The following is a 15,265-nucleotide window of genomic DNA, read 5'->3' as shown; positions in this document are numbered from 1 at the left end:
TTCCGCTCTTTCTGGCATTATGTGATCGTGAGATGGGTGGTTATATCCATCACTGATCATGTTCTGTCCATTATGCGCTTTCTGCGCTAGTAATTTTTGGTAAGTCGATTATATGTTGGTAATTAAAATATGTCGATCGTAAGTCGGTAATTGTGGAAGTCCAAATGAGCATCGGTTGGAAATCAACCGAGTTGTTATAGCTGAGTTTGTTAATGGCTAAGAATAGCAGACTGTCAGTTGGCCAATCGATTGATAGTCGATAGATCATATTTTTCGGATCGATCGAAAATCAAAATAAAAAAGTCAGCCATATCACACCCAACAGTCCTCCAATTCCAAATCCAAGTCTTTTCTTAATCCTCTATTAGGGGACATATTGGCTTGGAGGGAGACATTAATCTAAGCCTTTTCTCCCTCTGCACTTATCTTGCAAGCGGACGGACGTGCCACTACCTTTTCAAGGCATGGAGAGATCAATCGAAGGTGGTGAATGGGAAAAGGGATGTTGGGATGGTACTGCCAGCATTGGTCATGTCCTTGGAATGTACAAGGGTTACAGAGTCAGTTATTTATGTACCTTCTCCTTTCATCTGACTGGATAGCTGTATTTGTAGCTCAAAACGCATCTACATATCAAGCCTGATGTCTTACATGCAATGCTCATATTGATTCTATCCTCCATATTTGTGTTTCGCCATCTGCTGCAGCCATTCCTCTTGTTAACCCGATTATTGTTTCTACTATTTCCTATGGTTTTCATATGCCGGGTGTTGAGTGTGTCAGACTATCAGAATTGGGTGTTCACTTGGGGGAGTGTTATTTGGATTTGGCTGACTTTAAACTCTTGGAATCATTAATTGGCCCCGTGGTGCAGCTCAGGTAGTCCAGTGTTGTAATTGGCTGGTATATCACTTTCCTAGATCATGCTTCAGCAGGCACCATGCTATTCATGTTGGGAGTACGCAACCATATGTGCAAGTTGGGGATTACATTATTGTCTTGAGTTATATCTACTTCTTATTGTATTATGAGATGGCGTTGGTGGCGATGGACTTGGTTAAGTGGTTAATGACGTTGGACACCAAAGTTTACAGGATACCATTGTGCTTGGTGACACCATATAGGCTGTTTTTTTTTTTACGATAACATACTATATAAGCTGGTTTGATGGCTAAATCTGGATGTTTTCACTGCCTTCGAGAACGTCTATCAAAAGATGGGTGGTCACGCACGCTTACATATGTGCATTAAAATATTAAAAAAAATAAATAGATAAATCATAAGGATATTTGAATATCACTTTTTTGATGGATGTCTCAATATATGCACAGCATAAATACTTTTTGAATATCGCAGAGGATACTATTCCATCCTCTCTTTAGAGTGCACTCAGAGCAACTCGGCAAAAATTGTACCAGCTCAAGACTTGGGACTTTGACTCACGTCCATTTTAAACCACCAACGCAAGTTTCCACATGGATAAAGCCCACAACAACATCCTTGACTAAAAACCTTGATTCAATGGTTGGCGGATGGATTTCTCTCTCTAATGAATAGCTAGAATATGGTCCAATGGTCTAAAAAATCAGGCCTAATAACCTATAGCTGTCTCTTTATAAAAAGAATATTAAGGAGACTTTGAGGTAAGAAATATTTTTGGGAGGGAGAACTCTCAAAAAAAAAAAAAAAAAAGCCAATTCTCTCGCCATTCTTCTTTTCTTCTTTATTGTTCTTCAGTTCCAACTAACTTAGATGTCGAAGGATCTCCTCTTAGAACACCCTCGATGATACTACAAAAAAAATAATATTTAGTGACAAAAAATTTTGCAATAACAGAAAATTCACTACAAGAAGATAATATTTTCTGATAATATAAAATATCATCGTAAAAAATGTATGAGTAAAATTTTTTATGATGATTTTATTATTTCATCACAAAATACTTCACGTCATTTTTTTTTTTTTATTTTGGCCCCAACTTTTTTCAATGAAAAAATTCACCGCAAAAAAAAATTTATTTTTTGTGGCAAAATTTAGTTGCCGCAAAAAATGGTTCGTAAGAAAACCACTTTGTCGGTGAAGAATTTCATAGCAAAATGTCACTCTTTTACCGACGATGGGATTTTCGCTGCCAAAGTTTTATGTCACACATTTGACGGTGATATTTTTTGCTAGTAACCTGTTTCCTTTAGCGAAAGCTGGGCTGGCTACTTTCTTTAGTGTAGTTTTCCATCCATCCATCCGTCCGTCGTCTTCGTTTTCGAAAGGTAGAGCTAGCAGATCGAAGACGGCCTATTGGCAGCGGAATCCATAGTGGAGAGCGAGCATCCCTTCCTGTCTCAGCGAATCCAATTCAAGTCCTATTCATGGGGGATGTAGGTCCAGCGATTCGATCTCGAGACCCAGTTGAGCGGAGCAACGCTTTGCTAAGAATCCAGTCTCATGCGAAGGATAGTAAGTTAGTCTCAGGTAGCTCTGTTTTTATTGCCTCTTTTTTTCTATTTTTCTTGGGTCCAAATGATGCCGTTTGGATCTTTCCCCTTCCCTCGTTTTTCTTTCCTTCTCCCTCCGTCCACACCCCTTTAACGCGAGGGGGTTTCAGGAGTTGAGGAGAGGGGGGTGGAGGACGGGCAAACGCTCACCCCACAAGATCCTCCACAAGAAGCTCATCGGCAACAAGGTTGGCCAGTGGTACCCCTATCATGACATCAAGAACAACGACCCCTTGTCCTTGCCCGCGAAGAGCAGTACGCTTCTTCTGCGCCTCTCTCTCTCTCTCTCTCTCTCTCTTCTCTCTTATCTCTTCTCTCCATCGTTCGTTGTTATGGCCTATTCTCGTGTTTGTTTATGCCTGCCATATATTTGATTTTATGCCTATATGAGAATTACAGAAGTAGGCCCACTTGAAGGCGGCCTTCGACTGCTAGATTAAGGAAAATAGAAGAATCCACTGGTCCGGAAGTAGTTGGATGACTATTTAGGAAGTTGTGATGATTTTTTTTTGTCAAGTTGTATCCCAATTCAAATAGGTAATTTGCTTGCTTTTCTCTTTATGCTTGCTGTTTGTTCGATTTTATGTCTCTATAGAAAAGTTCTGAAATAAACACCCTATTTAAAGAATCGTGTCAAAAGAGTTCTTGGCCTTGAATGAGCTGAAACAATTGCATTTCAACTCGTTCATAATCCATTCATCCATCTAGTTTCATCTCATTGTTCAAAATCACACAGGCTGAAGAAATTTTCATAATTAACATGAAACAATTTGACGTTAAAAAAAAAATTGTACATTTATAGTTTAAATTTTGGGACATTTTGACCTGGCACTTATAATACATTTAGGGGGTGTTTGGTTCGTAACCAAAATCGAAATAGGAATGAGAATTGGAATGACTTGGAATCAGAATCGGAATGGCCAAATCCTCCGAAATTTTTGGTTCGTGGCCGGAATCAGAATCGGAATGGATGATTTTCATTGTTGTTGTTTGGTTCATCTAAATATAGGAATCGAAATCAACTCAAATTTTCATTGTTACTCTTGAACTAAAAATTTTCAAAAATTAAATTTTTTAAAATAACAAATACATAACAAATCAATTATTATGGGAGTTTTGACAAATAGATAACAAAAACATGCTTACATCTGTTTATCCAGAGCTTAGTGGAAAAAAAAGAAAAAATTGGCCTTCCTCAACCCTGAATACATAAACGAAACGTATTTATGAATTGAGTTTTGAGAGCTTCAGTTTTGAAAGGTCCAGAAATTGCAAACTTTGATGGTATTTCGTCATAAGTTTCTGGCCAATTGTATGAATAAGCATGGCAGTAACAAAATCTACAATCACAAACATCAAACTGTATCTAGTATTGATAAGCATAACAGCTATTGTCAACGTATAATCATGGATATTAAACTGAGCACACACAAAAGAAAAAAAAAAAAGGCTGAAATTTACTTTTTATTACATGGATTACAGATTATCACATGTAAAGGTACAATGAAAAGGTTAATAGATGCTGGATTTTTATAAAGGTAACATATACCATCAACATTAGTTTAAATTTATTTTTTTTTTGAAAAAAACTTACGAAATTTGACAATCAGGTTTGCTAGAACCAATGCCTTAAACAATAAAAGACATCTCCTTGGCCACAGTAGCTACTGCAATGTAAAATTCATGTATTTGTTAACTATTTCTTACATCATATTGTAAAAAGATGATAGCATGCGACAGGATCTGCTATTATCAACTGCTTTTAGCAACAAGATTGCCATCCAGTGGACTCATCAAGGGCACAAATGACAGAAATCATCTTGCAATTGATCATGCTAATAATATCAAGAGACATTAGGAAGCAGCCCTGTAAAAAAATAAAACTACCATCAATTATGGTTTTGGGGTTGCATATAAGCATCAAGCAATTTCATATGCACAGAATAAGATATTTGAATGACAGTTCCAACCATTTATCTCCATGTTAAGATAAATAGCAAACAAAATAAATATGTATACATATACCGGCAAGAGAAATGAGCAGGTTGGCATTCACTTCTGCAACACCGAAGAAAAAAAATGACATAAACTTTTGGGAAGATTGAACATCTAAATTTTTAACAGGTAGCAATTAGTAATAGATAAAAAGAGCAAGCTAAAGTAAAAATTGTTGGAGCTCTCAAAACCCAATCAGAAAAATGGTAAAAGGACAGATAATATATTTGTATGAGAAGAAATATGAGCAAGTGCTGATAATTCTAGCATCTTTTGGTATCAGTCATTCTTTTTCCTCTTTCTTCTTCTATTGAGAGGTAGCTGAAGTTCATTATAATATTTGAAAAATCATAATAAATCAACATCAATTTTACTATCACAATCATAATACGTACCTTTTCAAAAAGCAAATATGCAATTTCATCTTTTACTCATATACCATTTCAAAATCCAATGAATTAGTTTATACATGCAATTACAACCTCAATACGTACATAGACATGCCTTGGTATCCATGGCCTATGATTTGTTTAAGAATTGATGTGATCTTAATTTAATGATCACCACCCTATAGAAACTTCTGAAGAAGACTTTGTCGGCCACAGCAAGTCAGGATCATTCTTTCTCGACACCTTGTGATTTTCAGCTCATCCAAGTTCATCCATTATGACATCTTCATAAAATCCAATAAGAGCGAGAACTTCCAATGCAGCTATTAAGCAAATTAAATCGATATAAATAATACCAAACATATCTGACCATAGATCATAGAAAAAATTTGGTGGTACATAAATACAAACAAACATACAAATAAATAAGTGAACAAAATGTCAAGGTGCCGACCTTTAGAATGTGCCATATTCCTTTGGAACTGAGGACTGGCCTACAAATTTGAAAAAAATTAACTCACTAGTAAAATGTGAAAGTTCAATGGAAAGTGACTAACAACCTAATTTCATAACAAATGCATAGTTGTGCTCTTCAGAACAGTAAAAAAAAAAAGATCATAGAATATAGTAGCCAAAAATACCTTTTTTAGTCTCCAGAACTTCAAATATTATATGCTAGCTTTATCAAACATAAATTATCAAAATTAAAATTAGATTAGCACTAAAAAGATTTCATATTTTCATCATATGATATCTTTTTTGGCTGCAATGTAGGCATAGAGAAACTTCAATATCCACAATAAATGAACCAAAGATACATCTGTAAGCCTCAGGATTCCATCTCTTTATTGATATATCTAAATACAATACTAATTACCATACTTGAGAAAAAAAACAATATTCTCATACAATTTGATCGAATTGTCAATAGGCAAGGTTACATTTTTTCTAATTGGGATAAACTAGTAGATTTCATTTAGAGCTTATCCTCCCATCTTTTTTCATCTAAAATTCAGCAAGAATCCTTTCTTCTATACAAGGGTAAAATTATGCACGCATGAATGTAGAGGAAGAATCCAGACAATATCAACTTATGATATTTAATTTCACCTCTCAGAAACAATGACTGCAGTATTATAAAAAATGAACCAAAACCATCATAATTTGAAAAAGAGTTTAATAATTCAAAAATGGCTAGAATGATTGTCATTTTACCAAAACATGGATACATGCCGGCAAAGCACTTTAGAACAACACCTGCAAAGTCCTAACATGCAAAGTCCTTTCCAAAGGTTCATCTTCAAGAATATGTCAATTCCTTTTGACAGCTGAACACTCCTCTTCACTATGTCTTTTTCTTTTCTTAAGAAGCTAGAATCTCTTTTTGACAAAGATGCATGCACATTGCCAACAGTTACAAAAATAAATAAATAATTACCAGGAATCAAATCAATAATGTCACCCTGAACAATCAGATCTTTGTCTTGAATAGAGAGCTTCTTTATTTGGTTACCTGATTTTGCAATAACAGGATTTGGTCCTTCCTGCAAGGTCATTTAAAATACCAAGATATTAAATATATGAATAAATAAACACAGTCTGAATCTCTTCACTTTTAATACCCGGATAAATGAAATAGCAAATGACTAGCAAATAGACATAAGTATCAGAAAAATAAGCTCTGATAGAATGATACAATGTGTTCCAAATTATATGCCTCATATCACAACCTGTAGTAAGGCCATAATTATTAAACGTAGCTGGGCCACCAATCTTTCCCATCACAAGTCATGGAAGCAAAGAAGCAATTTAAGATAATACACTACAAAAAAATAGAGGGCATACCACAACAACTTTGGCAGAGCCATCTACTGTTGTATGTAAACTGACATGCTTGCAGCTAACTCTTTTGTCAGATATAGCAAGGTTATTGCAGCCAATAACATTACCTCTGTGAAAAATCAGTATATTCGAGAATAACAATTTTGAATGGAACATGCAAGCCAACAATAATAAATATTTTAAGCAAAGGATTGGTTTGTCCAATCTTGTTCCATCTGTAATCAAGCAACAAGAAAAGGAAGGAAAATAAATCTATTTTCTATATTTATTTATCAACATCAGATTAGACTATTGAAGCTAAAAATAATTCTAAATTGATCTACCTAAAATAAATTTAACCCTTACCTCATCCAAACACGTATTTTAGAGTCTGAAGATGTGAAAGCAGATGATGTCATAATTTTATATCATTTCAAGACCTAAACCGCACATCATTTGTCATATTAAAATTATCAAGATTCAAATAAATCATGATAATCCTGCAAATGATATATATCATAGCCAAATATAGAAGAACAGATATGCCAGCAATCTCCAAATTTGATCAAATCTCACAGTCCAAACAAAACAAATATGATCTAATTCACTGATCCAACATCATCATGACCATCAAAATCTAACCAAAAGATTCTCACATTTCCATAACAAAAAGTCAAGCACTCCAACAATAGCATCACACGAAATACTAGTGTCTAAAATCTGATGCACCAATGCCCGAGTCAAGAAGGCTAAGCACGTATTGCCTCTTCAACTGTGGTGAAAGGGAGAAGAACACTGCACTCTTGCTGGCTATGTTGCAAGAATATCAGCCACCTTTATCACTCATCATTAGTCAATGCCTCCAATATAAGTAGCTCCTTCATTACTCTCGTCGCATTCTTCTCAGCCATCTCTTGCTCACGTGCCATTGCTTCAGCTATGGTACCAAAATGCATATCTATGTGCGATATAAATATCTCAAGAGTCATAGACATGGCTTCTAAAGTCTCCTTCATAGGATTGGATTCTCTCGCCATCCTTGTCTCCTTCTGTTGGATAACTTTCTGCTTCTTTGCCTTTCTCGAACTGCTACTGGATGTCTTCTTTATTGAAGGAGGCTGTGTAACCAAGTGGCCTCCATCGTCCTCATCCATGCTAAAGTCCACTGGATCTTTATCACTTAAAATAGTTGCCTCTCTCTCTATATTTTCAATAGCCTTTGCAAATATTTCATCACTCTTTTCTGTCGTCCTGTCCTTCCCATAGATCTCTTCAAGTATATTTAGATGAGAAAAAGCTACTTCCCACAAATCTTTGGTGGACTCATGCACCTGTCATTAGAAAATTATATATATTAAGAGATGAACAATAAATAAAATATTATTTGAGTTACAAAAATAATATTTATAAAATATACTTTGCACCACTCCATGTACCATATTTTATCATAAGAGATCATCTTCTTTTGGTCATTCCATGTGCATCTCGTTTGTGATAATATCTCTACAATAGCACTATGCTTTTGCTTTAGATATTTTATCCTGGATTCAATATGTGGAGTAGCCTTCAAACCACAATCAGATAGTTTTTCTTCAATCATTTTCTCCAACTTGTTCATATATCCATTCTTAAAACCACCCTCTCCTTTCCATATGGGATCAGTAGACAACTCCTAAAGGCATTCCACTAACACCGCATCCTCATCATTTTTTCATGGACGCTTATTCTTTCCTCTACCATAATTAACTTGGCTACATTCATCAGATTCCATCCTATAATAATTATAAATTATGACTTTAATGGTCATAACAAGTATAGTCATTATCTTAAAAATAATATATATTACAAGGATATAACAATAATATTGTTAAAATTCAAATATGAAGTACACAAACAAGTAGAACCATGTAACAAACAATTTCATAATAAGTAAATAATTCCATAACAAATCCATAATATGCTAGGTCTAATGTTCTGATATTCAACTAAAATACTTGAACAAAAATAAAAAACATAAAATATAAAATACAATCAACTCCTAAAAGATGTAGATCTCCAATTGTTAAACATTTATTGAGCTAGAGTGTTTCTAAAATTGGTCCAATGGTCAGATATCTCAAGAGTGGTGATGAACTCAACTTCATCCTCTTCCTGTTCTTCCTCTCCTTCCTCTTCCTTTTCATTTTCTTCCTCTTCTTCCTCTTCTTCCTCTTCTATAGGGTCTCTATGCATATACATCCTTATTAAGTTGTGAAGGAGACAGCAAGCCATAATAATGCAACATTGGGTCTGTACAGGAAAAAATGAAGGGCTCCTAAGAATTATCCATCGTCCCTTGAGTAATCCAAAATATCTCTCAATCACATTCCTAGCTTGAGCATATTTCTTATTGAAATATTCTTTTGCAGACTGTGGTCGTCGTCCATTTCTCCACTCATTGAGATGATAATGTTGTCCTCTATATGGGGCAAGAAATCCTTCTCCATTGGTGTATCTGGAATCAACCAGATAATAGCAACCTTGACATATAAAATGAAAAAGCATTATATATTGTAATTATAAGGCAAAAAAATTAAAATGAGCTTCATTTATATATTTGTGTTCATCAATATATATACATACCTTGAGGCACTCTTAAACCATTTGGCCTACTTATAGCATCTCGAAGCACACAGGCATCATGTGCAGAACCCTCCCAACCAGGTAGCACATATATAAATTGCATATCAGGTGAAAAAATGTCTAACACATTAGTTGCAATATCACTTTTTTTTGTTCGATACCTTGGTTTGTTCTCGACAGAAACGATCACTCTAATGAATGTACCATCTAATGCTCCTAAGCAATTCTTAAACACCAAAAAAAATTACAAAAAATCTAAGTAATAAGAAAATAGAATAAGGTGTATTATTATATACCTTGAAACATCTCCATGTATCATCTGTGCAGTCCTCTGTAATAGGCTCAGGAATTTTGAACAAAATTCTATGTAATTTCAATATGACTTTAAGAGATAAGTGAAACTGTCGACTTATAGTTTCTCTGCTTCTATCAAAATAATTTTTAATTGTCCTATTTTTCTGATGGTGGACTATTGTGTAAAGAAACATAGCAACAATTTCTTATAAGGACATGTTTTGGGAATCTCTCAATCCTCCAATATCTTTAAGCATCTCACAGAGTATACCAAATGTTCTTCTATCCATTCGGAATTGACTCACACATATTCGGTCATTCTCATTAATAAGCTTACTTAGGTTTTCAATTCTTAACAATCTTCTCTCTTTCTTTTTTGCTATCAACTGATGCCTCCTAAGATAGATCAATCTCGTGAAATATTAAGTCATATATACCACAAACATCACCGCAAACATCATACACATAATGCTAATGTAATGCATTCATCTCCTTCTCAAATCCATAGGGCGACGAGCCATTTTTTGTGTAAACAGTTATCCACAGTATTATCTTTTAGCAAAAATATTAATAACCAATAAAATAAAATTGATAAATAAGAGCCCAAAACTTTATTATAAAATGAAAAAGCACCTGGTTACAAGATATAGATATAAATAGTGGAAGTAACATGTGTACATCAGAAAGAACAAAGAAGTAGAAAGACAAATTAGTACAGCATAACATAGAAGGAATAACATAATTATGATGGCATAGCAATGAACAAGAATATTCTGACGAATGATCCCAAACTATAAAAAGCAGTAACATCAAATGAATGCATCAATTTTAAAAAAAAAACACCACTATTATTCCTTCACCACCCCTATTTTATCATTTAGCACCTTTATAGATCATGGAAGTCTAGATTGCTATCATAAATTCAAACAAGTGAATTTTTTCAAAAATGCAGTCATGCATCGAAAATATGATATAACATAATTGCACAAAAGAAGATGGGAAAAAGAATATTTTTTCTCTCCCAATAATATAGATAAAAAAAGAAAGCAAATGGCATGTTTAATGCCAACATTTAGAGCTACTCATGTTCCTCTCACGTTAAAGATGATACATGATGCGTAGTCGTTGATAGCACCAAAAATAACTCTACTCACTACGTAGGTAGGATGAGTTGAGATCGTATTCTCAAGGACCTTGGACTAAGTTGAGATTGCAAAATAAAAGAAAGAAGCATTGTTTTGATTTAGAAAATAAATTATCTTAAAATTGATGTAATTAGAAAATAAAGAGCTCGGGAGTTTTGAATTAATTTTGCACTAGTAGAGTTGTATCTCTTTTTTTTTTTAATTAAATAGATGCGATTAATCTTAGAAAAAATATCTATCTTTCCTCGGCACACCCCGTACCCATAGATCATGGTGCGTCTCCGGAAAGTACTAGGTAAACAACCCTTCTTTCCTCGGCACGCCCCGTATCCGTAGATCACGGTGCGTCTCTGGAAAGTAAAAATTGTTCCTAATATTAATCTAACAGGAAAGCATAAATAAAAGCATATGAAAGAGAGCAAATAAAGAATTCATGACGATTTAAATAAAAAGTATAATCTTTATTGCATATAAAGAAATACAAGAAAGTTTAGAACAATAAATCCACTCTGTATCGTTACAAAATTTCTTCTTCACTCTTGAGACTGCTAGCCTAGCTGCTCATGGAGTAGTCCCTTTCTCTTCCTCTATGCAAGGCTCTAGAAGAATTTTTAGGATGATCCTCAAATGGGAGTACAAGAGCCTTTTTATAGGTGTTAGGAGGGAGGAGTTTTACATGGTTTTTAGATGTGGGACTAAAGAAAATACTAAGGACTAAAAGATGGATGGATGAGATGGAAAGATCACAAGCAGATAAAGAAAATACAAATTCTTCCTCTTGAAGTATTTTCAAGTATTATATTTTTTTCTTTAATTTTTAAATCCATCTGCTATCATGAGCGTCCGTCTGTTCGCCAGTGTGTCCGCCAGCACAAACTCCCCATGAACCCGCCATGACGCGCGCCCGCAATGCCGTGCGCCCGCAATCTTCTTTCACGGACCCGTTAGCTGTTAGGAAACCACTTACGCTCCTTTTTGATTAGAAAATTACAAAAAAAAACTTTTGTTTTTTTAAAATGATGTCTATATTCTTTTTGGATTTCTTGCATAGTATCTTCATTTTCTATAATACCGTATGCATCCTTCTTTTATTTTAATTTTATTTTAAGTCTAATTTTCTTTAAATTTGAGTCTTTTTGATCTGTGAATCGGACTTTGTATCGACGATCACCTTTCCTGTAAAACATAAAAAGAAGCATCAAATTTTTAATAAGTAAAATAAATTAAATATAATTTTTTGCTTTAAATGACTTAAATTAAGTGTTTATCACACCCTCCAACTTAAATTTTGCTCGTCTTCGAGTAAAATAGATATATCAGCATTGTGTACCGACTCGGTCTTGAATAAAAAGTTAGGTTAGGCATCCTAAAAGGTAAATGATACCTGGTCAGACCATTAAAGAGATACTTCATTGGATTATCAATTTGACCCAATTAGTGGCTGAGTATTGACTAAAAAAATTTCAAGAGCTTTTCTTTCACCAACTCTCCACTTTACTCTTTAAATCCTCTAACTTAATGTGAGAGAGGTTTATTATCTTCTTGCAATTTAGTCCCCTTATTATCCATTATTATTATTTTTTTAACATTATCCACCTTTTTACGCGAACCACAACGCTTACTTAGGCGAAGGAGCCCGGTTACTGAGTAGGAAATCAATATTTTTTTTAAGTAAATTTTAAGGAGAATTTTTGCATATCTCGATCTTTCCACCCAATCTCTCATGAAGCAGATTCTTTATTGAGATCAGTAAGAAGAGGGTTGTAGAATCACTTCTAAAATTTGGTCTAGTCTAAACCCTACCATTTATTGGGTTTTCTTAATAATTTATTCCTCAGTATCTCTAAAATTATCTTGATCGTTAATCATTCATTGATTAGGATGCCTAATTGACTCTTAATCAAAATAAAATTCGAATACACAAAACTAATTATTTCTGACCATACTCGAGGATTTGATTAATTTCTTTCCCCCCCAACTTAATCTACATTGTCCTCAATGGAGTAGGAAAGCAAAGAAAATAAAAGGAGAGAGTGCACGTGGGATAATTTTGCTTTGGAAGTTGAAGATAGCTTCATTGATTAATAGGCTCTTGTTCTAAATTCCTGCAGTTGTAGTAAAGTAAAAAAAAATATGAAATCGTTGGGTTGCCTCCCAACAAGCGCTAAGTTTTACGTCTTCAGCCAGACGTCTAGTTTATTATTCATTATAAAGTGGATCACACAGGTAGATGGTGTCGATTTGTTCTTTATGTGCAATTTCATCTACATATGACTTCAGACGTTGGCCATTTACCTTAAATGTATTGCCATTTCGGGGGTCATGAATTTCAATTGCTCCATGTGGGAATATTTATATGACAATGAAAGGTCCATCCCATCGGGATCGAAGTTTACCGAGAAAAAGACGTAACCTGGAATTGAAAAGCCATACCTTTTGATTTAGCTCAAACGATTTTCTAGAGATATATTTGTCACGAAATACTTTGGTTCGAGCCTTGTAAATTTGTGAACTATCTTATGCATCGTTGCGAAGTTCTTCCAGTTCATTGATTTGCAACCTTCGATTAGAACCTGCATTCTTCATGTTAAAATTAAACATTCGTATGGCCCAGAGTGCATGATGTTCTAATTCAACAGGCAGATGACAAGCTTTGCCATAAACTAATCGGTAGGGTGACATACCGATAGGAGTTTTAAAAGCTATACGGTAAGCCCATAATGCATCATCTAAGCAAAGAGACCAATCCTTTCTATCGGGCCTAACCGTCTTTTCTAGGATATGTTTAATCTCCCTATTTGACACCTCTACCTGACCATTAGTTTGGGGTGATATGGTGTGGCCACTTTGTGTGTAATATTATATTTTTTCATAAGTGCTTCAAAATATTTATTCGTAAAATGAGTCCTCCCATCACTAATGATCACCCTTGGGAAGCCAAATCGACTAATGATGTTTCGTTGGATAAAACTAGTTACAACTTTATTATCATTAGTCCGTGTAGCTATTGCCTCCACCCATTTTGACACGTAATCAACTGCCACCAGAATATATTCGAATCCAAATGAGGCTGGAAAAGGTCCCATGAAATCAATCCCTCAAACATCGAAGATTTCTACTACTAAAATGGGGGTCAGCGGCATCATATCCTTCTTGAATAAATTTTATGTTTGCTGACATTGCAGACAATTTCGGTCAAATTCATGTGTATCCTTGAAAAGCGTTAGCCAATAAAACCCACTCTGCAACACTTTTGCTGCAGTTTTTCTTCCACTAAAATATCCCTCACATGCTGAATAATGGCAAAAAGTGAGAATACTTTGGAATTCACTCTCGGAGACACAACGGTGAATAACTTGATCAGGATAGTATTTGAATAGTTCAGGTTCCTCCCAGAAATAATGTTTAATTTGCGAGAAAAATCGATCCTTTTTTTGTTTTATCCAGTGAGAAGGTACTTGTCTTGTTGACAAGTAATTGACAAAATGGACAAACCATGGAGGACGGCTAGAGGAGATTGCGAAAAGTTGTTCGTCAGAAAATTTCTCTTTGACCTCGTCTATCGTGTGTTCAACTAAGATCCTGGAGATGTGATCAGCTACCACATTCTCGGAACCCTTCTTATCTCGGATTTCCAGATCAAATTTTTGTAAAAGAAGGATCCATCTGATCAAACGTGGTTTAGTATCTTTCTTTGAGAGGAGATGTTTCAGAGCCGCATGATCAGAGTAAACTAGAACCTTAGACCCTAACAGATATGAGCGAAATTTTTCAAGGGTGAACACTACTGTTAGTAGCTCTTTTTCTATTGTGGTGTAGTTTAATTGAGCATCGGAAAGAGTCTTGCTAGCATAATAGATCACATGTGGCTCCTTATTGATTTTTTGGCCTAAGACGGCACCTATTGCAAATTCAGAGGCATCACACATAATCTCAAATGGAATGGACCAGTCAGGGGGTTTTATTATGGGTGCTGTTGTCAGGGCTGTTCGTAATGTGTTGAATGCTTTCAAACAATCTTCGTCAAAGACAAATGGTGTGTCCTTGACCAACAGATTGCACAGGGGTCTTGAAATCTTGCTAAAGTCTTTGATGAAGCGTCTATAAAATCCGGCATGACCTAAGAAGGATTGTATTTGTCGGACCGAAGTAGGGGGTGGTAGTTTTGAAATGACCTCAACTTTAGCTTTATCTACCTCGATCTCTCTTTCAAAATAATATGTCCTAATATAATTCCTTTCCGCACCATGAAATGGCTCTTTCCCAACTTAGGACGAGATTTGTCTCCATACACCGTTTAAGAACTTTGGAAAGATTATGGAGACAATCCTCAAAGGTGGTTCCAAACACAGAAAAATCATCCATAAAAACTTCAAGACATTTGTCCATCATATCCGAAAAAATGGCCAGTATGCACCGTTGAAATGTAGCGGGTGCATTGCAGAGCCCGAATGGCATACACCGAAAAGCGAAGGTGCCATAGGGCAGGTGAAGGTAGTCTTTTCTT

The 15,265-nt window shown here is 35.0% G+C and overlaps 1 protein-coding gene across 11 annotated transcripts in view; it reads left to right on the top strand.

Annotated features, from left to right (window-relative positions):
• Nucleotides 1-2,111: 2,111 nt before the first annotated feature.
• Nucleotides 2,112-15,265, top strand: part of LOC105034435 (uncharacterized) — a 23,773-nt gene continuing 10,619 nt past the window's right edge. For 3 of the 11 annotated variants that reach the window (XR_012136908.1, XR_012136909.1, XR_012136911.1), the window contains exons 1-2: nucleotides 2,184-2,469; nucleotides 2,603-2,747. Coding sequence is in view for 5 of the 11 variants with exons in the window: in XM_073248807.1 (XP_073104908.1) it covers nucleotides 2,443-2,454; nucleotides 2,603-2,747 (157 nt within the window). In the remaining 6 variants the exon portion in view is untranslated. Of the gene's footprint in view, nucleotides 2,470-2,602; nucleotides 2,748-15,265 lie in introns of all 11 variants that reach the window. The other 8 variants (XM_073248807.1, XM_073248809.1, XM_073248808.1 and 5 more) reach the window with 6 other exon arrangements.

Source organism: Elaeis guineensis, chromosome 14 (assembly GCF_000442705.2).
Source record: "Elaeis guineensis isolate ETL-2024a chromosome 14, EG11, whole genome shotgun sequence".
In the NCBI taxonomy this organism is placed as follows: Eukaryota; Viridiplantae; Streptophyta; class Magnoliopsida; order Arecales; family Arecaceae; genus Elaeis; species Elaeis guineensis.
Note: the sequence above shows the minus strand (reverse complement) of the source record. Positions and strands in the feature narration are given on the sequence as shown.